General features: G+C 46.6%; 1 protein-coding gene across 1 annotated transcript in view; it reads right to left on the reverse strand.

Moving 5' to 3' along the window:
• Positions 1-23,105, reverse strand: part of dennd6aa (DENN/MADD domain containing 6Aa) — a 58,940-nt gene that overhangs the window by 15,628 nt on the left and 20,207 nt on the right. Inside the window, exons 7-14 of the mRNA XM_046338314.1 lie at positions 20,358-20,437; positions 19,474-19,533; positions 18,774-18,829; positions 18,179-18,301; positions 14,350-14,445; positions 8,680-8,840; positions 6,729-6,793; positions 4,181-4,270 (exon numbers count right to left, since the gene is read on the reverse strand). Of these exons, the coding sequence (XP_046194270.1) occupies positions 4,181-4,270; positions 6,729-6,793; positions 8,680-8,840; positions 14,350-14,445; positions 18,179-18,301; positions 18,774-18,829; positions 19,474-19,533; positions 20,358-20,437 (731 nt within the window). The remainder of the gene's footprint in view (positions 1-4,180; positions 4,271-6,728; positions 6,794-8,679; positions 8,841-14,349; positions 14,446-18,178; positions 18,302-18,773; positions 18,830-19,473; positions 19,534-20,357; positions 20,438-23,105) is intronic.

The following is a 23,105-nucleotide window of genomic DNA, read 5'->3' on the forward strand; positions in this document are numbered from 1 at the left end:
GACTACAACTACAAGTAGTGAGTGGAGTTACTAACAGACTACAACTACAAGTAGTTAGTGGAGTTACTAACAGACTACAACTACAAGTAGTGAGTGGAGTTACTAACAGACTACAACTACAAGTAGTTAGTGGAGTTACTAACAGACTACATAACTACAAGTAGTGAGTGGAGTTACTAACAGACTATACAACTACAAGTAGTGAGTGGAGTTACTAACAGACTACAACTACTAGTAGTGAGTGGAGTTACTAACAGACTATACAACTACAGGTAGTGAGTGGAGTTACTAACAGACTATACAACTACAAGTAGTGAGTGGAGTTACTAACAGACTATACAACTACAGGTAGTGAGTGGAGTTACTAACAGACTATACAACTACAAGTAGTGAGTGGAGTTACTAACAGACTATACAACTACTAGTAGTGAGTGGAGTTACTAACAGACTATACAACTACTAGTAGTGAGTGGAGTTACTAACAGACTATACAACTACAAGTAGTGAGTGGAGTTACTAACAGACTATACAAGTAGTGAGTGGAGTTACTAACAGACTATACAACTACAAGTAGTGAGTGGAGTTACTAACAGACTATACAACTACAAGTAGTGAGTGGAGTTACTAACAGACTATACAATTACAAGTAGTTAGTGGAGTTACTAACAGACTATACAACTACAAGTAGTGAGTGGAGTTACTAACAGACTATACAACTACAAGTAGTGAGTGGAGTTACTAACAGACTATACAACTACAAGTAGTGAGTGGAGTTACTAACAGACTATACAACTACAAGTAGTGAGTGGAGTTACTAACAGACTACAACTACAAGTAGTGAGTGGAGTTACTAACAGACTACAACTACAAGTAGTGAGTGGAGTTACTAACAGACTATACAACTACAAGTAGTGAGTGGAGTTACTAACAGACTATACAACTACAGGTAGTGAGTGGAGTTACTAACAGACTATACAACTACAAGTAGTGAGTGGAGTTACAAATTGAATATATACAACATGTCTTAACTGTGATCAAGAAATGTGACTGTTCCTGGTGCAAAAACAATGTCCTATCATGAAGCTGGAGTAAATTACGTTACTAAGCTGCTCCTGAATGTACTACGCCAGGACATTGATTCTATCCTAGTCCATGTGGGTTTTAATGACATTATGAAGGGCAGCTCTTTTAAAAGAGCTGATTGACACTAGTAAAATACCCATCCTATCTGGCCCAGCGCCCTCTCTGAATTGTGGCATTGAACACTTTAGCAGGATTCTTTCTCTACACAACTGTCTATGTGATTACTGCAGCTCAATGGGTGTAACTTTTGACGACAATGTCAACACCTTTAGGAAACAAAAACACGTTTTATAAGGAGGATGGGACAAAACAAAACCCATTCCCCCTCAGGAGACTGAAAATATTTGGCATGGGTCCTCAGATCCTCAAAAGTTTCTACAGCTGCAACAGAGAGCATCTTAACTGGTTGCATCACTGCCTGGTATGGCAACTGCTTTGCCTCCGACCGCAAGGCACTACAGAGGGTAGTGCGTTACGGCCCAGTACATCACTGGGGCCAAGCTTCCTGCCATCCAGGACCTCTTTACCAGGCGGTGTCAGAGGAAGGCCCTAAAAATGGTCAAAGACCCCAGCCACCCCAGTCATACTGTTCTCTCTGCTACTGCATGGCAAGCGGTACCAGAGCACCACGTCTAGGACCATAACGCTTCTCAACAGCTTCTACCCCCCAAGCCATAAGAATCCCGAACAGGTAATCAAATGGCTACCTGGTCTATTTGCATTGTGTCTCGCCACTCCCTCTTTTACACTGCTGCTGCTACTCTGTTGATCATCTATGCATAGTCACTTTAGCTATACATTCATGTACATATTACCTCAAATAGCCCGACCAACCGGTGCCCACGCACATTGACACAGTGGTAGCAATACAAGGTTGTAACATCTACCGAAAAGACAGAAATGCCAATGGTGGAGGTGCTGCTGTTTATATTCAGAACCACATTCCTGTAAAGATTAGAGAGGATCTCATGTTAAATACTGTTGACGTAATATGGCTACAGGTTCATCTGCCTCACCTAAAGCCCTTTCTGGTGGGAAGCTGCTATAGACCACCAAGTGCTAACAGTCAGTATCTTGATAACGTGTGAAATGCCTTATAATGTATGTGATATCAGAGAAGTATATTTTCTGGGTGATTTAAATATTGACTGGCTTTCATCAAGCTGCCCACTCAAGGAAAAGCTTGAATCTGTAACCAGTGCCTGCATCCTGGTTCAGGTTATCAGTCAACCTACTAGGGTAGTTACAAATAGAACAGGAATTAAATCATCAACATGCATTGATTACATCTTTACTAATGCTGCAGAAATGTGCTGTAAAGCAGTATCCAGATCCATAGGATGTAGTGATCACAATATAGAAGCCATATCTAGGAAAACCACAGTTTCAAAGGCTAGGCCTAATATAGTGTATAAGAGGACAGGCTGGGCCTAATATAGTGTATAAGAGGACAGGCTGGGCCTAATATAGTGTATAAGAGGACAGGCTGGGCCTAATATAGTGTATAAGAGGTCAGGCTGGGCCTAATATAGTGTATAAGAGGTCAGGCTGGGCCTAATATAGTGTATAAGAGGTCAGGCTGGGCCTAATATAGTGTATAAGAGGTCAGGCTGGGCCTAATATAGTGTATAAGAGGTCAGGCTGGGCCTAATATAGTGTATAAGAGGTCACACTGGGCCTAATATAGTGTATAAGAGGACAGGCTGGGCCTAATATAGTGTATAAGAGGTCACGCTGGGCCTAATATAGTGTATAAGAGGTCACACTGGGCCTAATATAGTGTATAAGAGGTCAGGCTGGGCCTAATATAGTGTATAAGAGGTCAGGCTGGGCCTAATATAGTGTATAAGAGGTCACACTGGGACTAATATAGTGTATAAGAGGTCACACTGGGCCTAATATAGTGTATAAGAGGACAGGCTGGGCCTAATATAGTGCATAAGAGATCATACAATATGTTTTGTAGTGATTCCTATGTTGTTGATGTAAAGAATATTTGCTGGTCTGTGGTGTGTAATGAGGAGCAACCAGACGCTGCTGGTCTGTGGTGTGTAATGAGGAGCAACCAGACGCTGCTGGTCTGTGGTGTGTAAATCTCTGTGTACGACATAGAGCCATGACTACATGGAACTCTGTGTACGACATAGAGCCATGACTACATGGAACTCTATGTACGACATAGAGCCATGACTACATGGAACTCTATGTACGACATAGAGCCATGACTACATGGAACTCTATGTACGACATAGAGCCATGACTACATGGAACTCTGTGTACGACATAGAGCCATGACTACATGGAACTCTGTGTACGACATAGAGCCATGACTACATGGAACTCTGTGTACGACATAGAGCCATGACTACATGGAACTCTGTGTACGACATAGAGCCATGACTACATGGAACTCTGTGTACGACATAGAGCCATGACTACATGGAACTCTGTGTACGACATAGAGCCATGACTACATGGAACTCTGTGTACGACATAGAGCCATGACTACATGGAACTCTGTGTACGACATAGAGCCATGACTACATGGAACTCTGTGTACGACATAGAGCCATGACTACATGGAACTCTGTGTACGACATAGAGCCATGACTACATGGAACTCTATGTACGACATAGAGCCATGACTACATGGAACTCTATGTACGACATAGAGCCATGACTACATGGAACTCTATGTACGACATAGAGCCATGACTACATGGAACTCTATGTACGACATAGAGCCATGACTACATGGAACTCTATGTACGACATAGAGCCATGACTACATGGAACTCTATGTACGACATAGAGCCATGACTACATGGAACTCTATGTACGACATAGAGCCATGACTACATGGAACTCTACTCCACATCAGGTAACAGATTTAAGCAACAGAATCAGATTACATTTTTTAAATACACCTTATGGAACAGCCGGGACTGTTAAACAACACACACATAGATTTTGTACTGTAGATATGTGGTAGTGGTGGAGTAGGGGCCTGAGGACACACCGCGTGTGGTGAAATCTGAAAGAATTTTAATAACATTACAATACAAAGGTTCCCAGGTTAAGGTTCCCAGGTTCTCACCAGTGGAATGATGAAGCTCTGCGTCAGCTCCAGGAAGTACCGTCGTAGGATGGCATTCTGTGCCGCCGAGGGACGTTTCTGTTGGACACCCTGAGGGGAGGACACAATACGAACATCAGTTTACACAGCAGGCATAGTCAGTCCCATAAGGCTAGCTATTGCCAATACACACCCCCTATTACCTTCTGTAGTTCCCTAGTTCCCCCATTACCTTCTGTAGTTCCCTAGTTCCCCCATTACCTTCTGCAGTTCCCTAGTTCCCCCATTACCTTCTGCAGTTCCCTAGTTCCCCCATTACCTTCTGCAGTTCCCTAGTTCCCCCATTACCTTCTGCAGTTCCCCGGCTTACCTTCTGCAGTTCCCCCGGCTTACCTTCTGCAGTTCCCCCGGCTTACCTTCTGCAGTTCCCCCGGCTTACCTTCTGCAGTTCCCTAGTTCCCCCATTACCTTCTGCAGTTCCCTAGTTCCCCCATTACCTTCTGCAGTTCCCTAGTTCCCCCATTACCTTCTGCAGTTCCCTAGTTCCCCCATTACCTTCAACAGTTCCCTAGTTCCCCCCCATTACCTTCTGCAGTTCCCTAGTTCCCCCATTACCTTCTGCAGTTCCCTAGTTCCCCCATTACCTTCTGCAGTTCCCTAGTTCCCCCATTACCTTCTGCAGTTCCCTAGTTCCCCCATTACCTTCTGCAGTTCCCTAGTTCCCCCATTACCTTCTGCAGTTCCCTAGTTCCCCCATTACCTTCTGCAGTTCCCTAGTTCCCCCATTACCTTCTGCAGTTCCCTAGTTCCCCCATTACCTTCTGCAGTTCCCTAGTTCCCCCATTACCTTCTGCAGTTCCCTAGTTCCCCCATTACCTTCTGCAGTTCCCTAGTTCCCCCATTACCTTCTGCAGTTCCCTAGTTCCCCCATTACCTTCTGCAGTTCCCTAGTTCCCCCATTACCTTCTGCAGTTCCCTAGTTCCCCCATTACCTTCTGCAGTTCCCTAGTTTTCCCATTACCTTCTGCAGTTCCCTAGTTCCCCCATTACCTTCTGCAGTTCCCTAGTTCCCCCATTACCTTCTGCAGTTCCCTAGTTGCCCCCCCATTACCTTCTGCAGTTCCCTAGTCCCCCCATTACCTTCTGCAGTTCCCTAGTTCCCCCATTACCTTCTGCAGTTCCCCGGCTTACCTTCTGCAGTTCCCTAGTTCCCCGGCTTACCTTCTGCAGTTCCCTAGTTCCCCCATTACCTTCTGCAGTTCCCTAGTTCCCCCATAACGTTCTGCAGTTCCCTAGTTCCCCCATAACCTTCTGCAGTTCCCTAGTTCCCCCATTACCTTCTGCAGTTCCCTAGTTCCCCCATTACCTTCTGCAGTTCACTAGTTCCCCCATTACCTTCTGCAGTTCCCTAGTTCCCCCATTACCTTCTGCAGTTCCCTAGTTCCCCCATTACCTTCTGCAGTTCCCTAGTTCCCCCATTACCTTCTGCAGTTCCCTAGTTCCCCCATTACCTTCTGCAGTTCCCCGGCTTACCTTCTGCAGTTCCCTAGTTCCCCCATTACCTTCTGCAGTTCCCTAGTTCCCCCATTACCTTCTGTAGTTCCCCCCATTACCTTCTGCAGTTCCCTAGTTCCCCATTACCTTCTGCAGTTCCCTAGTTCCCCCATTAACTTCTGCAGTTCCCTAGTTCCCCCATTACCTTCTGCAGTTCCCTAGTTCCCCATTACCTTCTGCAGTTCCCTAGTTCCCCATTACCTTCTGCAGTTCCCCGGCTTACCTTCTGCAGTTCCCTAGTTCCCCCATTACCTTCTGCAGTTCCCTAGTTGCCCCCCATTACTTTCTGTAGTTCCCTAGTCCTCCCCATTACTTTCTGTAGTTCCCTAGTCCCCCCATTACTTTCTGTAGTTCCCTAGTTCCCCCATTACTTTCTGTAGTTCCCCCATTACTTTCTGTAGTTCCCTAGTTCCCCCCCCCATTACTTTCGGTAGTTCCCCCCATTACTTTCTGTAGTTCCCTAGTCCCCCCCCATTACTTTCGGTAGTCCCCCCCCCCCCATTACTTTCGGTAGTTCCCCCCCCATTACTTTCGGTAGTTCCCCCCCATTACTTTCGGTAGTTCCCCCCATTACTTTCTGTAGTTCCCTAGTTCCCCCATTACTTTCTGTAGTTCCCTAGTTCCCCCCATTACTTTCTGTAGTTCCCTAGTTCCCCCATTACTTTCTGTAGTTCCCTAGTTCCCCCATTACTTTCTGTAGTTCCCTAGTCCCCCCATTACTTTCTGTAGTTCCCTAGTTCCCCCATTACTTTCTGTAGTTCCCTAGTTCCCCCATTACTTTCTGTAGTTCCCTAGTCCCCCCATTACTTTCTGTAGTTCCCTAGTCCCCCCATTACTTTCTGTAGTTCCCTAGTTCCCCCATTACTTTCTGTAGTTCCCTAGTCCCCCATTACTTTCTGTAGTTCCCTAGTCCCCCCCATTACTTTCTGTAGTTCCCTAGTTCCCCCCCATTACTTTCTGTAGTTCCCTAGTTCCCCCCCATTACTTTCTGTAGTTCCCTAGTTCCCCCGCTTACCTTCTGCAGTTGTTTAATGATATCCTCATCTTTGTTGAGGAAGGGCTTGTACGCGCTGTAGACACCTGCAATGGAACACACAAAGTAGTGTCACACAGTGAAGACAATGTGGATATGAAAACACTAGTTTCACAGTGAAGGGCAATGTGGATATGAAAACACTAGTTTCACAGTGAAGGGCAATGTGGATATGAAAACACTAGTTTCACACAGTGAAGGGCAATGTGGATATGAAAACACTAGTTTCACAGTGAAGACACAATGTGGATATGAAAACACTAGTTTCACACAGTGAAGGGCAATGTGGATATGAAAACACTAGTTTCACACAGTGAAGGGCAATGTGGATATGAAAACACTAGTTTCACAGTGAAGGGCAATGTGGATATGAAAACACTAGTTTCACAGTGAAGACACAATGTGGATATGAAAACACTAGTTTCACAGTGAAGACACAATGTGGATATGAAAACACTAGTTTCACAGTGAAGACACAATGTGGATATGAAAACACTAGTTTCACAGTGAAGGGCATTGTGGATATGAAAACACTAGTTTCACAGTGAAGGCCATTGTGGATATGAAAACACTAGTTTCACAGTGAAGGGCAATGTGGATATGAAAACACTAGTTTCACAGTGAAGGGCAATGTGGATATGAAAACACTAGTTTCACAGTGAAGGGCAATGTGGATATGAAAACACTAGTTTCACAGTGAAGGGCAATGTGGATATGAAAACACTAGTTTCACAGTGAAGGGCAATGTGGATATGAAAACACTAGTTTCACAGTGAAGGGCATTGTGGATATGAAAACACTAGTTTCACAGTGAAGGGCATTGTGGATATGAAAACACTAGTTTCTCACAGTGAAGGGCAATGTGGATATGAAAACACTAGTTTCACAGTGAAGGGCAATGTGGATATGAAAACACTAGTTTCACAGTGAAGACACAATGTGGATATGAAAACACTAGTTTCACAGTGAAGACACAATGTGGATATGAAAACACTAGTTTCACAGTGAAGGGCATTGTGGATATGAAAACACTAGTTTCTCACAGTGAAGGGCAATGTGGATATGAAAACACTAGTTTCACAGTGAAGACACAATGTGGATATGAAAACACTAGTTTCACAGTGAAGACACAATGTGGATATGAAAACACTAGTTTCACAGTGAAGACACAATGTGGATATGAAAACACTAGTTTCACAGTGAAGGGCATTGTGGATATGAAAACACTAGTTTCACAGTGAAGGCCATTGTGGATATGAAAACACTAGTTTCACAGTGAAGGGCAATGTGGATATGAAAACACTAGTTTCACAGTGAAGGGCAATGTGGATATGAAAACACTAGTTTCACAGTGAAGACACAATGTGGATATGAAAACACTAGTTTCACAGTGAAGGGCAATGTGGATATGAAAACACTAGTTTCACAGTGAAGGGCATTGTGGATATGAAAACACTAGTTTCACAGTGAAGGGCATTGTGGATATGAAAACACTAGTTTCACAGTGAAGGCCAATGTGGATATGAAAACACTAGTTTCACAGTGAAGACACAATGTGGATATGAAAACACTAGTTTCACAGTGAAGGGCAATGTCGGTCCTGGATGTTTAATATTAGGGAAGACATGTGTTTTTCTACGACATGGCCTTATTTCTATTACAGCATATCGGATGACTGTAATTCGTATTCCGTTCACCCAGTTCAATGTAACATCAACATGTTAAGGCTACTACTTCCAGTCATGTGTAGGGTTGTAAAACTCCAGAAACATTCACAAAATACGAAGATTTTTCCAGAAATCCCAGAAACAAGCATTTTTTAAATCATCCATCCTGGAATTCTTCAACCAGGATGACATTTTATTTATTTATTTTTTTAAACAGGGAATTTTGCGACCCTAGTCATGTGAGAGTAAAGCCTCCACTCAATCACCTGGCTTAGAGTCCAGAGTCTTCAGGTTCTTCAGCTTCTTGACCTTCATCTGCTTGACAGTCTCTCCAGCCTGCTTCATGTCTCCAATACGGATGATGTGAGGCCAGTGTTGGAGGGTCTTCGCAAAGAACGGGTTGGTCACGCCAAGAATCACAGATGGCCTGAGAGACAGGCACAAAGACAGACACACAGGCACAAAGACAGACACACAGGCACAAAGACAGACACACAGGCACAAAGACAGACACACAGGCACAAAGACAGACACACAGGCACAAAGACAGACACACAGGCACAAAGACAGACACACAGGCACAAAGACAGACACACAGGCACAAAGACAGACACACAGGCACAAAGACAGACACACAGGCACAAAGACAGACACACAGGCACAAAGACAGACACACAGGCACAAAGACAGACACACAGGCACAAAGACAGACACACAGGCACAAAGACAGACACACAGGCACAAAGACAGACACACAGGCACAAAGACAGACACACAGGCACAAAGACAGACACACAGGCACAAAGACAGACACACAGGCACAAAGACAGACACGTGTTAATACATCATAGTAGCTCTACTTGTAAACAAAAGCATGTCTGACTGGCTTCTGTGTTCCATTTGCTCCCTAAAAACTCATAGCTAGCATGTCCATACAAATATATAATAAAAAATACATACAACATAGCTAGACAAATCAAATGTGAAGTAAGAAGAGATTGGTATTCCAGAGTTGTATACTATATATAATATATAACTATATATAATGCAGGATCAAGGAGTTAGCTAGCCAAATTACCTAAATACTTGGAAATATAATCAACTCAGCAATTTTTTTAATTTTTTTAAATAAAATCAGTTTCAGGACACCAGCTCTCAAAGAAATCGTAAAAATCCAAATAACTTCACAGATCTTCATTGTAAAACAGTTTAAACACTGTTTCAGATCTTCATTGTAAAAGGGTTTAAACACTGTTTCAGATCTTCATTGTAAAAGGGTTTAAACACTGTTTCAGATCTTCATTGTAAAAGGGTTTAAACACTGTTTCAGATCTTCATTGTAAAAGGGTTTAAACACTGTTTCAGATCTTCATTGTAAAGGGTTTAAACACTGTTTCAGATCTTCATTGTAAAAGGGTTTAAACACTGTTTCAGATCTTCATTGTAAAAGGGTTTAAACACTGTTTCAGATCTTCATTGTAAAAGGGTTTAAACACTGTTTCAGATCTTCATTGTAAAGGGTTTAAACACTGTTTCAGATCTTCATTGTAAAAGGGTTTAAACACTGTTTCAGATCTTCATTGTAAAAGGGTTTAAACACTGTTTCAGATCTTCATTGTAAAGGGTTTAAACACTGTTTCAGATCTTCATTGTAAAAGGGTTTAAACACTGTTTCAGATCTTCATTGTAAAAGGGTTTAAACACTGTTTCAGATCTTCATTGTAAAAGGGTTTAAACACTGTTTCAGATCTTCATTGTAAAAGGGTTTAAACACTGTTTCAGATCTTCATTGTAAAAGGGTTTACACACTGTTTCAGATCTTCATTGTAAAAGGGTTTACACACTGTTTCAGATCTTCATTGTAAAAGGGTTTAAACACTGTTTCAGATCTTCATTGTAAAAGGGTTTAAACACTGTTTCAGATCTTCATTGTAAAAGGGTTTAAACACTGTTTCAGATCTTCATTGTAAAAGGGTTTAAACACTGTTTCAGATCTTCATTGTAAAAGGGTTTAAACACTGTTTCAGATCTTCATTGTAAAAGGGTTTAAACACTGTTTCAGATCTTCATTGTAAAAGGGTTTAAACACTGTTTCAGATCTTCATTGTAAAGGGTTTAAACACTGTTTCCCAGGCTTGGTCAATGAACCACAAACAATTACTGAACATGCACCTGTGGAATGGTCGGTATGACACTAACAGCTTCCGAACATCACACCCACAAGACAGGTACAGGACGGCAACAACAACTGCACGAGTTACGCCAGGAACGTCGAATGCCTCCATCAGTGCTCAGACTGTCCGCAATAGGCTGAGAAAGGCTGGACTGAGGACTTGTAGGCCTGTTGTAAGGCAGGTCCTCGCCAGACATCACCGGCAACAACGTCACCTATGGGCACAAACCCACCGTCGCTTCGCAGGACCAGACAGGACTGGCAAAAAGTGCTTTTCACTGACGAGTCGTGGTTTTGTCTCACCAGGGGTGATGGTCGGATTCGCATTTATTGTTGAAGGAATAAGCGTTACACCGAGGCCTGTACTCTGGAGGGGGATCGATTTGGAGGTGGAGGGTCCGTCATGGTCTGGGGCGGTGTGTCACAGCATCATCGGACTGAGCTCGTTGTCATTGCAGGTAATCCCAACGCTGTGCGTTACAGGGAAGACATCCTCCTCCCTCATGTGGTACCCTTCCTGCAGGCTCATCCTGACATGACACTCCAGCATGACAATGCCACCAGCCATACTGCTCGTTCTGTGCGTGATTTCCTGCAAGACAGGAATGTCAGTGTTCTGCCATGGCCAGCGAAGATCCCGGATCTCAATCCCATTGAGCACGTCTGGGACCTGTTGGATCGGAGGGTGATGTCTAGGGCCATTCCTGCCAGAAATGTCCGGGAATTTGCAGGTGCCTTGGTGGAATAGTGGTGTAGCATCTCACAGCAAGTACTGGCAAATCTGGTGCAGTCCATGAGGAGGAGATGCACTGCAGTACTTAATGCAGCTGGTGGCCACACCAGATACTGACTGTTACTTTTGATTTCGACCCCCCCCTTTGTTCAGGGACACATTATTCAATTTATGTTAGTCACATGTCTGTGGAACTTGTTCAGTTTATGTCTCAGTTGTTGAATCTTGTTATGTTCATACGAATATTTACACATGTTCAGTTTGCTGAAAATAAAACGCAGTGGACAGTCAGGACGTTTCATTTTTTGCTGAGTTTATATATTTTTTCAAGATAAGCTTGAAATGGGTATGCTCGAATTGATTCAACAAACAAACGTACATATCTAAGTGTAGCTTTTTTTAATGAATAAGCAAATCCATAGTTATTTCTGCTTTGTAGTATTACCCCTCAGAGTACAAGGTGTTTTCAGTTGTGCCCGTTACTCAGGTCTGTGTTCTGGTGGTGGTGTCCTACTATAGTGTTACTCAGGAGGCCTGTGTTCTGGTGGTGGTGTCCTACTATAGTGTTACTCAGGAGGCCTGTGTTCTGGTGGTGGTGTCCTACTATAGTGTTACTCACGAGGCCTGTGTTCTGGTGGTGTCCTACTATACTATAGTGTTACTCAGGAGGCCTGTGTTCTGGTGGTGGTGTCCTACTATAGTGTTACTCACAGAGCCTGTGTTCTGGTGGTGGTGTCCTACTATAGTGTTACTCAGGAGGCCTGTGTTCTGGTGGTGTCCTACTATAGTGTTACTCAGGAGGCCTGTGTTCTGGTGGTGGTGTCCTACTATAGTGTTACTCAGGAGGCCTGTGTTCTGTTGGTGTCCTACTATACTATAGTGTTACTCAGGAGGCCTGTGTTCTGGTGGTGTCCTACTATAGTGTTACTCAGGAGGCCTGTGTTCTGGTGGTGGTGTCCTACTATAGTGTTACTCAGGAGGCCTGTGTTCTGGTGGTGGTGTCCTACTATACTAGTGTTACTCAGGAGGCCTGTGTTCTGGTGGTGTCCTACTATACTATAGTGTTACTCAGGAGGCCTGTGTTCTGGTGGTGGTGTCCTACTATACTATAGTGTTACTCAGGAGGCCTGTGTTCCGGTGGTGGTGTCCTACTATAGTGTTACTCAGGAGGCCTGTGTTCCGGTGGTGGTGTCCTACTATAGTGTTACTCAGGAGGCCTGTGTTCTGGTGGTGGTGTCCTACTATAGTGTTACTCAGGAGGCCTGTGTTCTGGTGGTGGTGTCCTACTATAGTGTTACTCACGAGGCCTGTGTTCTGGTGGTGTCCTACTATACTATAGTGTTACTCAGGAGGCCTGTGTTCTGGTGGTGGTGTCCTACTATAGTGTTACTCACAGAGCCTGTGTTCTGGTGGTGGTGTCCTACTATAGTGTTACTCAGGAGGCCTGTGTTCTGGTGGTGGTGTCCTACTATAGTGTTACTCACGAGGCCTGTGTTCTGGTGGTGTCCTACTATACTATAGTGTTACTCAGGAGGCCTGTGTTCTGGTGGTGGTGTCCTACTATAGTGTTACTCACAGAGCCTGTGTTCTGGTGGTGGTGTCCTACTATAGTGTTACTCAGGAGGCCTGTGTTCTGGTGGTGTCCTACTATAGTGTTACTCAGGAGGCCTGTGTTCTGGTGGTGGTGTCCTACTATAGTGTTACTCAGGAGGCCTGTGTTCTGGTGGTGTCCTACTATACTATAGTGTTACTCAGGAGGCCTGTGTTCTGGTGGTGTCCTACTATAGTGTTACTCAGGAGGCCTGTGTTCTGGTGGTGGTGTCCTACTATACTATAGTGTTACTCAGGAGGCCTGTGTTCTGGTGGTGTCCTACTATACTATAGTGTTACTCAGGAGGCCTGTGTTCTGGTGGTGTCCTAATATACTATAGTGTTACTCAGGAGGCCTGTGTTCTGGTGGTGTCCTACTATACTATAGTGTTACTCAGGAGGCCTGTGTTCTGGTGGTGGTGTCCTACTATAGTGTTACTCAGGAGGCCTGTGTTCTGGTGGTGGTGTCCTACTATAGTGTTACTCACAGAGCCTGTGTTCTGGTGGTGGTGTCCTACTATAGTGTTACTCAGGCCTGTGTTCTGGTGGTGGTGTCCTACTATACTATAGTGTTACTCAGGAGGCCTGTGTTCTGGTGGTGTCCTAATATACTATAGTGTTACTCAGGAGGCCTGTGTTCTGGTGGTGTCCTACTATACTATAGTGTTACTCAGGAGGACTGTGTTCTGGTGGTGGTGTCCTACTATAGTGTTACTCACGGAGCCTGTGTTCTGGTGGTGGTGTCCTACTATAGTGTTACTCAGGAGGCCTGTGTTCTGGTGGTGTCGTACTATACTATAGTGTTACTCAGGAGGCCTGTGTTCTGGTGGTGGTGTCCTACTATAGTGTTACTCAGGAGGCCTGTGTTCTGGTGGTGGTGTCCTACTATAGTGTTACTCAGGAGGCCTGTGTTCTGGTGGTGGTGTCCTACTATAGTGTTACTCAGGAGGCCTGTGTTCTGGTGGTGGTGTCCTACTATAGTGTTACTCACGGAGCCTGTGTTCTGGTGGTGTCCTACTATAGTGTTACTCACGGAGCCTGTGTTCTGGTGGTGGTGTCCTACTATAGTGTTACTCACGGAGCCTGTGTTCTGGTGGTGGTGTCCTACTATAGTGTTACTCAGGAGGCCTGTGTTCTGGTGGTGGTGTCCTACTATAGTGTTACTCAGGAGGCCTGTGTTCTGGTGGTGGTGTCCTACTATAGTGTTACTCACGGAGCCTGTGTTCTGGTGGTGTCCTACTATAGTGTTACTCACGGAGCCTGTGTTCTGGTGGTGGTGTCCTACTATAGTGTTACTCACGGAGCCTGTGTTCTGGTGGTGGTGTCCTACTATAGTGTTACTCAGGAGGCCTGTGTTCTGGTGGTGGTGTCCTACTATAGTGTTACTCAGGAGGCCTGTGTTCTGGTGGTGGTGTCCTACTATACTATAGTGTTACTCACGGAGCCTGTGTTCTGGTGGTGTACTCTTTAAACTCGCTGTCGTGGATGGTGAAGTACGGTCTGAAGTCACTGCAGTAGCGCAGTGGAGAGATGCAGCTGTTCTCACACACACACACACACACACACACACACACACACACACACACACACACACACACACACACACACACACACACACACACACACACACAGTAATTAATACATTTACATTTAAGTCATTTAGCAGACGCTCTTATTGAACTTCAGACACACAGATCACCTTAAGGGGTTGTGTCTATTATCCTGCATGCAGACAGCTACTGGTGCAGACAGCTACTGGTGCAGACAGCTACTGGTGCAGACAGCTACTGGTGCAGACAGCTACTGGTGCAGACAGCTACTGGTGCAGACTGCTGGTAGCTACTGGTGCAGACAGCTACTGGTGCAGACTGCTACTGGTGCAGACTGCTGGTAGCTACTGGTGCAGACAGCTACTGGTGCAGACTGCAGACAGCTACTGGTGCAGACTGCAGACAGCTACTGGTGCAGACTGCTGGTAGCTACTGGTGCAGACAGCTACTGGTGCAGACTGCTGGTAGTTACTGGTGCAGACTGCTGGTAGCTACTGGTGCAGACTGCTGGTAGCTACTGGTGCAGACTGCTACTGGTGCAGACTGCTGGTAGCTACTGGTGCAGACAGCTACTGGTGCAGACTGCTGGTAGTTACTGGTGCAGACTGCTGGTAGCTACTGGTGCAGACTGCTGGTAGCTACTGGTGCAGACTGCTACTGGTGCAGACTGCTGGTAGCTACTGGTGCAGACTGCTACTGGTGCAGACTGCTGGTAGCTACTGGTGCAGACAGCTACTGGTGCAGACTGCTGGTAGCTACTGGTGCAGACTGCTGGTAGCTACTGGTGCAGACTGCTGGTAGCTACTGGTGCAGACAGCTACTGGTGCAGACTGCTGGTAGCTACTGGTGCAGACTGCTACTGGTGCAGACTGCTGGTAGCTACTGGTGCAGACTGCTACTGGTGCAGACTGCTGGTAGCTACTGGTGCAGACTGCTGGTAGCTACTGGTGCAGACTGCTGGTAGCTACTGGTGCAGACAGCTACTGGTGCAGACTGCTGGTAGCTACTGGTGCAGACTGCTGGTAGCTACTGGTGCAGACTGCAGGTAGCTACTGGTGCAGACTGCAGGTAGCTACTGGTGCAGACTGCAGGTAGCTACTGGTGCAGACTGCTTCTGGTGCAGACTGCTGTGAAAAAGTAATTTCCCTTTTTGATATTCTCTATTTTTCCATATATATATTTTATTATTATCTTCAAACAAAACCTTATATTAGATAGCCGAGTGAACAAATAACATTAACATTTATTTAATAAACAAAGTTATGCAACACACAATGCCTCTCACAACATCTCAAATCGGGTTTAGGTCTGGACTTTGAGGAGGCCATTCCAAGACATTAAACAAGACTTGTGTGTTCTAGATCAGTGTCTGTGGGCTTCAGTTTCAGATGGCAGACGGATGGCAGACGGATGGCGGACGGATGGCGGACGGATGGCGGACGGATGGCGGACGGATGGCGGACGGATGGCAGACGGATGGCAGACGGATGACGGACGGATGGCAGACGGATGGCAGACGGATGGCAGACGGATGGCAGATGGATGGCTTGACATTCGCATTTAGAATAATCTCTTTTTCCATTCACAAAAAGTCAACTGAAATTTGCAAAAAGTACCCGGATGATCGTCAAGACTCCTGGAAGAATGTTTTACGAGGAGTCAAAAGTGGAACTTTTTGAGCGAGACGTGTCCCATTATGTCTGGAGAAAACCAAACATCGCATTCCACGGTAAGAACCTCATACCAACGGTGAAGGACGGTGGTGGTTGTGGTAGTGTGGTGGTTTGAGGATGCTTTTCTGCCTCGGGTCCTGGACCACTTGCTTTGCTTGAAGGAACCGTGAATTCGGTTCTGTATCAGAGAATTCTACAGGAGAATGACAGGCTGTCCGTCTGTGAGCTGAAGCCCAGCTGGGTCACGCAGGGAGACAATGATCCAAAACACAAAATCAAGTCTCCATCAGAATGGCTGAAAAGCAACTCGTTTAATGTCTTGGAATGGCCTCGTCAAAGTCCAGACCTAAACCCGATTGAGATGTTGTTGCAGGACCTGAACTGAGCAGCTCGCGCTTGAAAACCACACAGATCGGTTGCGGAGTTTACAGCAGTTCTGGAAGAGTGGACCAAACTTCCTCCACAGCGGTGTGAGAGACTGATGAACAACTACAGGAAGTGTTTGGTTGGAGTCATTGCAGCTAAAGGTGGACTGATCAACAACTAGGTTCCTGTAGGTTCATGCTCTACAACATCCGCAGAGTACGACCCTGCCTCACACAGGAAGCGGCACAGGTCCTAATCCAGGCACTTGTCATCTCCCGTCTGGATTACTGCAACTCGCTGTTGGCTGGGCTCCCTGCCTGTGCCATTAAACCCCTACAACTCATCCAGAACGCCGCAGCCCGTCTGGTGTTCAACCTTCCCAAGTTCTCTCACGTCACCCCGCTCCTCCGCTCTCTCCACTGGCTTCCAGTTGAAGCTCGCATCCGCTACAAGACCATGGTGCTTGCCTACGGAGCTGTGAGGGGAACGGCACCTCAGTACCTCCAGGCTCTGATCAGGCCCTACACCCAAATAAGGGCACTGCGTTCATCCACCTCTGGCCTGCTCGCCTCCCTACCATTGAGGAAGTACAGTTCCCGCTCAGCCCAGTCAAAACTGTTCGCTGCTCTGGCTCCCCAATGGTGGAACAAACTCCCTCACGACGCCAGGACAGCGGAGTCAATCACCACCTTCCGGAGACACCTGAAACCCCACCTCTTTAAGGAATACCTAGGATAGGATAAAGTAATCCTTCTCACCCCCCCCCCTTAAAATATGTAGATGCACTATTGTAAAGTGGCTGTTCCACTGGATGTCATAAGGTGAATGCACCAATTTGTAAGTCGCTCTGGATAAGAGCGTCTGCTAAATGACTTAAATGTAATGTAAAATGTAACTACAGGAAGTGTTTGGTTGGAGTCATTGCAGCTAAAGGTGGACTGATCAACAACTACAGGAAGTGGTTGGTTGGAGTCATTGCAGCTAAAGGTGGACTGATCAACAACTACAGGAAGTGTTTGGTTGGAGTCACTGCAGCTAAAGGTGGACTGATTAACAACTACAGGAAGTGGTTGGTTGGAGTCATTGCAGCTAAAGGTGGACTGATCAACAACTACAGGAAGTGTTTGGTTGGAGTCACTGCAGCTAAAGGTGGACTGATCAACAACTACAGGAAGTGTTTGGTTGGAGTCATTGCAGCTAAAGGTGGACTGATCAACAACTACAGGAAGTGTTTGTTTGGAGTCATTGCAGCTAAAGGTGGACTGATCAACAACTACAGGAAGTGTTTGGTTGGAGTCATTGTAGCTAAAGGTGGCACAACCAGTTAGTGAGTATAAGGGGGAAATACTTAGTGTTGCATTACTTTGTTTATTAAATTAATTGTCCAGATTTGGAGTTGTTTGTTCACTCGGGTAACCTTTATCTAACATTAGGTTTGGAGTTATTTATCTAATATTAGGTTTGGAGTTATTTGTTCACTCAGGTACCCTTTATCTAGTATTAGGTTTTGATTGAAGATATAAAAACATTTAGTGTAAAAAATATGCAAAAAAGAGACCATTGTAAAGGGGAACATACTTTTTCACAACACTGTATTTTACTTTATAGCTGTGTACTTAAAACAACTAATTACAACAAAATGGTATGTTAATCTTCCTAGCCACACCCTCCTTGTCTCACCTGACCAATGCCAGAACAGTGTCGGAAGATTCTGCCGGTGATGGTGCCATGACAACCAGAGCCTCTCCTAGCAACACCAGCTCCCATAACATCTGAATGTGGAAGAAGACTGGGTGGAAACACCTGCAGAGGGGAAGAGATGGAACTGTATCTGCTCTCCACTTCCTCCTGGGTGGACCCTCTACAGAAACCCCATGTTACCATGGCAACCAGTACGTGTGTGTGTGTGTGTGTGTGTGTGTGTGTGTGTGTGTGTGTGTGTGTGTGTGTGTGTGTGTGTGTGTGTGTGTGTGTGTGTGTGTGTGTGTGTGTGTGTGTGTGTGTGTGTGTGTGTGTGTGTGTGTGTGTGTGTGTGTGTGTGTGTCAACAACATAATGCAGCTAAGTGTCCTCCTGGCTGGAGTCAACCTGCACTCCCACTCCCTACCAATGGGTGGCATCAGAGAGCTGGAAAGGTAGTACAACAACACATCAATAGTCCAGCACCCTATTCCCTATATAGTGCACTACTTTTGCAGACCCTGGTCATAAGTAGTGCACGATATAGGGAATAGTGTGCCATTTGTGATTGAACACCACTACTAACATGTACTCACGTGAACAAGTCTACCTCGTGGACCGTGGGGAGGACTATGGACACCAGGTTGTCATTCTGTAACAAAAATAGTCATGGGGCATAATTTAGGGTTACAGGGTTTTGGACAGACTACCAGCAGTGTATCAGAGTGACATGGTAGGAGTCTGAAATGGCATCCTATTCACTATATATGGTACACCGGTCAAAACCTAGTTTACTATAGGGTAGAGGGTGCCATTTAGTAGTGTTGTTCGCAGCACGGTGATAGGGAACAGGGTGCCATTTTGTAGTGTTGTTCGTAGCACGGTGATAGGGAACAGGGTGCCATTTTGTAATGTTCGTAGCACGGTGATAGGGAACAGGGTGCCATTTTGTAGTGTTGTTCGTAGCACGGTGATAGGGAACAGGATGCCATTTAGTAGTGTTCGTAGCACGGTGATAGGGAACAGGGTGCCATTTTGTAGTGTTGTTCGTAGCACGGTGATAGGGAACAGGGTGCCATTTTGTAGTGTTGTTCGTAGCACGGTGATAGGGAACAGGGTGCCATTTTGTAGTGTTGTTCGTAGCACGGTGATAGGGAACAGGGTGTCATTTTGTAGTGTTGTTCGTAGCACGGTGATAGGGAACAGGGTGCCATTTTGTAGTGTTGTTCGTAGCACGGTGATAGGGAACAGGGTGCCATTTTGTAGTGTTCGTAGCACGGCGATTCTCATCCTCACCTGTGTGGACTGTACCAGCTGAGAGGTTCCAGGCTTGTCGTAACATGTTGGGATCCGAACCTAGAAAAACAGAAAGAAATATTATTGATTAAGTTGCTCAACTACTTTGTGACAACTGTTGGTGTAAATTTAAAAACAATACCCATTATAGAGATGGTTCATAACAGTACCCATTATAGAGATGGTTAATATTTTCCCTGGGTTATACGTACCTTCATAACAGTACCCATTATAGAGATGGTTCATAACAGTAAACATTATAGAGATGGTTCATAACAGTAACCATTATAGAGATGGTTCGTAACAGTAAACATTATAGAGATGGTTCATAACAGTAAACATTATAGAGATGGTTAATATTTTCCCTGGGTTATACGTACCTTCATAACAGTACCCATTATAGAGATGGTTCATAACAGTAACCATTATAGAGATGGTTCATAACAGTACCCATTATAGAGATGGTTCATAACAGTAAACATTATAGAGATGGTTCATAACAGTACCCATTATAGAGATGGTTAATATTTTCCCTGGGTTATACGTACCTTCATAACAGTACCCATTATAGAGATGGTTCATAACAGTACCCATTATAGAGATGGTTCATAACAGTAAACATTATAGAGATGGTTCATAACAGTACCCATTATAGAGATGGTTCATAACAGTACCCATTATAGAGATGGTTCATAACAGTACCCATTATAGAGATGGTTCATAACAGTACCCATTATAGAGATGGTTCATAACAGTACCCATTATAGAGATGGTTCATAACAGTAAACATTATAGAGATGGTTCATAACAGTACCCATTATAGAGATGGTTCATAACAGTACCCATTGTAGAGATGGTTAATATTTTCCCTGGGTTAGACGTACCTTCATAACAGTACCCATTATAGGGAGGACCAATATTTTCCCTGGATGAGGAGTGGGCCAGCGGTCGATGTCGTTGCAGGCTGTCGCACACAGAAACAAGCCACATGAAGACAAACAGACAGACTACAGGGTTCACCGGCCAATAAGATGTTACGACTAAAAACACACAACAACTGAACAGCAGAAAAATAAAAGGCAGGGGCCACAGACTAGCCCCTCTACTGAAGGGAGGGGCCACAGACTAGCCCCTCTACTAAAGGGAGGGGCCACAGACTAGCCTCTCTACTAAAGGGAGGGGCCACAGACTAGCCTCTCTACTAAAGGGAGGGGCCACAGACTAGCCCCTCTACTAAAGGCAGGGGCCGCAGACTAGCCCCTCTACTAAAGGCAGGGGCCGCAGACTAGCCCCTCTACTAAAGGCAGGGGCCGCAGACTAGCCCCTCTACTAAAGGCAGGGGCCGCAGACTAGCCCCTCTACTAAAGGCAGGGGCCGCAGACTAGCCCCTCTACTAAAGGCAGGGTCCGCAGACTAGCCCCTCTACTAAAGGCAGGGTCCGCAGACTAGCCCCTCTACTAAAGGCAGGGTCCGCAGACTAGCCCCTCTACTAAAGGGAGGGGCCGCAGACTAGCCCCTCTACTAAAGGGAGGGGCCGCAGACTAGCCCCTCTACTAAAGGGAGGGGCCGCAGACTAGCCCCTCTACTAAAGGGAGGGGCCGCAGACTAGCCTCTCTACTAAAGGGAGGGGCCGCAGACTAGCCTCTCTACTAAAGGGAGGGGCCGCAGACTAGCCTCTCTACTAAAGGGAGGGGCCGCAGACTAGCCTCTCTACTAAAGGGAGGGGCCACAGACTAGCCTCTCTACTAAAGGGAGGGGCCACAGACTAGCCTCTCTACTGAAGGGAGGGGCCACAGACTAGCCTCTCTACTGAAGGGAGGGGCCACAGACTAGCCTCTCTACTGAAGGGAGGGGCCACAGACTAGCCTCTCTACTGAAGGGAGGGGCCACAGACTAGCCCCTCTACTGAAGGGAGGGGCCACAGACTAGCCCCTCTACTAAAGGGAGGGGCCACAGACTAGCCTCTCTACTAAAGGGAGGGGCCACAGACTAGCCCCTCTACTAAAGGGAGGGGCCGCAGACTAGCCCCTCTACTAAAGGCAGGGGCCGCAGACTAGCCCCTCTACTAAAGGCAGGGGCCGCAGACTAGCCCCTCTACTAAAGGCAGGGTCCGCAGACTAGCCCCTCTACTAAAGGGAGGGGCCGCAGACTAGCCCCTCTACTAAAGGGAGGGGCCGCAGACTAGCCCCTCTACTAAAGGGAGGGGCCGCAGACTAGCCCCTCTACTAAAGGGAGGGGCCGCAGACTAGCCCCTCTACTAAAGGGAGGGGCCACAGACTAGCCTCTCTACTAAAGGGAGGGGCCACAGACTAGCCTCTCTACTAAAGGGAGGGGCCACAGACTAGCCCCTCTACTAAAGGCAGGGGCCGCAGACTAGCCCCTCTACTAAAGGCAGGGGCCGCAGACTAGCCCCTCTACTAAAGGCAGGGTCCGCAGACTAGCCCCTCTACTAAAGGCAGGGTCCGCAGACTAGCCCCTCTACTAAAGGCAGGGTCCGCAGACTAGCCCCTCTACTAAAGGGAGGGGCCGCAGACTAGCCCCTCTACTAAAGGGAGGGGCCGCAGACTAGCCCCTCTACTAAAGGGAGGGGCCGCAGACTAGCCCCTCTACTAAAGGGAGGGGCCGCAGACTAGCCCCTCTACTAAAGGGAGGGGCCGCAGACTAGCCCCTCTACTAAAGGGAGGGGCCGCAGACTAGCCTCTCTACTAAAGGGAGGGGCCGCAGACTAGCCTCTCTACTAAAGGGAGGGGCCGCAGACTAGCCTCTCTACTAAAGGGAGGGGCCGCAGACTAGCCTCTCTACTAAAGGGAGGGGCCGCAGACTAGCCTCTCTACTGAAGGGAGGGGCCACAGACTAGCCTCTCTACTGAAGGGAGGGGCCACAGACTAGCCTCTCTACTGAAGGGAGGGGCCACAGACTAGCCTCTCTACTGAAGGGAGGGGCCACAGACTAGCCCCTCTACTGAAGGGAGGGGCCACAGACTAGCCTCTCTACTGAAGGGAGGGGCCACAGACTAGCCCCTCTACTGAAGGGAGGGGCCACAGACTAGCCCCTCTACTAAAGGGAGGGGCCACAGACTAGCCCCTCTACTAAAGGGAGGGGCCACAGACTAGCCCCTCTACTAAAGGGAGGGGCCACAGACTAGCCTCTCTACTAAAGGGAGGGGCCACAGACTAGCCTCTCTACTAAAGGGAGGGGCCACAGACTAGCCTCTCTACTAAAGGGAGGGGCCACAGACTAGCCTCTCTACTAAAGGGAGGGGCCACAGACTAGCCTCTCTACTAAAGGGAGGGGCCACAGACTACTAAAGGGAGGGGCCTCTCTACTAAAGGGAGGGGCCACAGACTAGCCTCTCTACTAAAGGGAGGGGCCACAGACTAGCCTCTCTACTAAAGGGAGGGGCCACAGACTAGCCTCTCTACTAAAGGGAGGGGCCACAGACTAGCCTCTCTACTAAAGGGAGGGGCCACAGACTAGCCTCTCTACTAAAGGGAGGGGCCACAGACTAGCCTCTCTACTAAAGGGAGGGGCCACAGACTAGCCTCTCTACTAAAGGGAGGGGCCACAGACTAGCCTCTCTACTAAAGGGAGGGGCCACAGACTAGCCTCTCTACTAAAGGGAGGGGCCACAG

The sequence above is a fragment of the Oncorhynchus gorbuscha genome, linkage group LG03 (assembly GCF_021184085.1).
Source record: "Oncorhynchus gorbuscha isolate QuinsamMale2020 ecotype Even-year linkage group LG03, OgorEven_v1.0, whole genome shotgun sequence".
In the NCBI taxonomy this organism is placed as follows: Eukaryota; Metazoa; Chordata; class Actinopteri; order Salmoniformes; family Salmonidae; genus Oncorhynchus; species Oncorhynchus gorbuscha.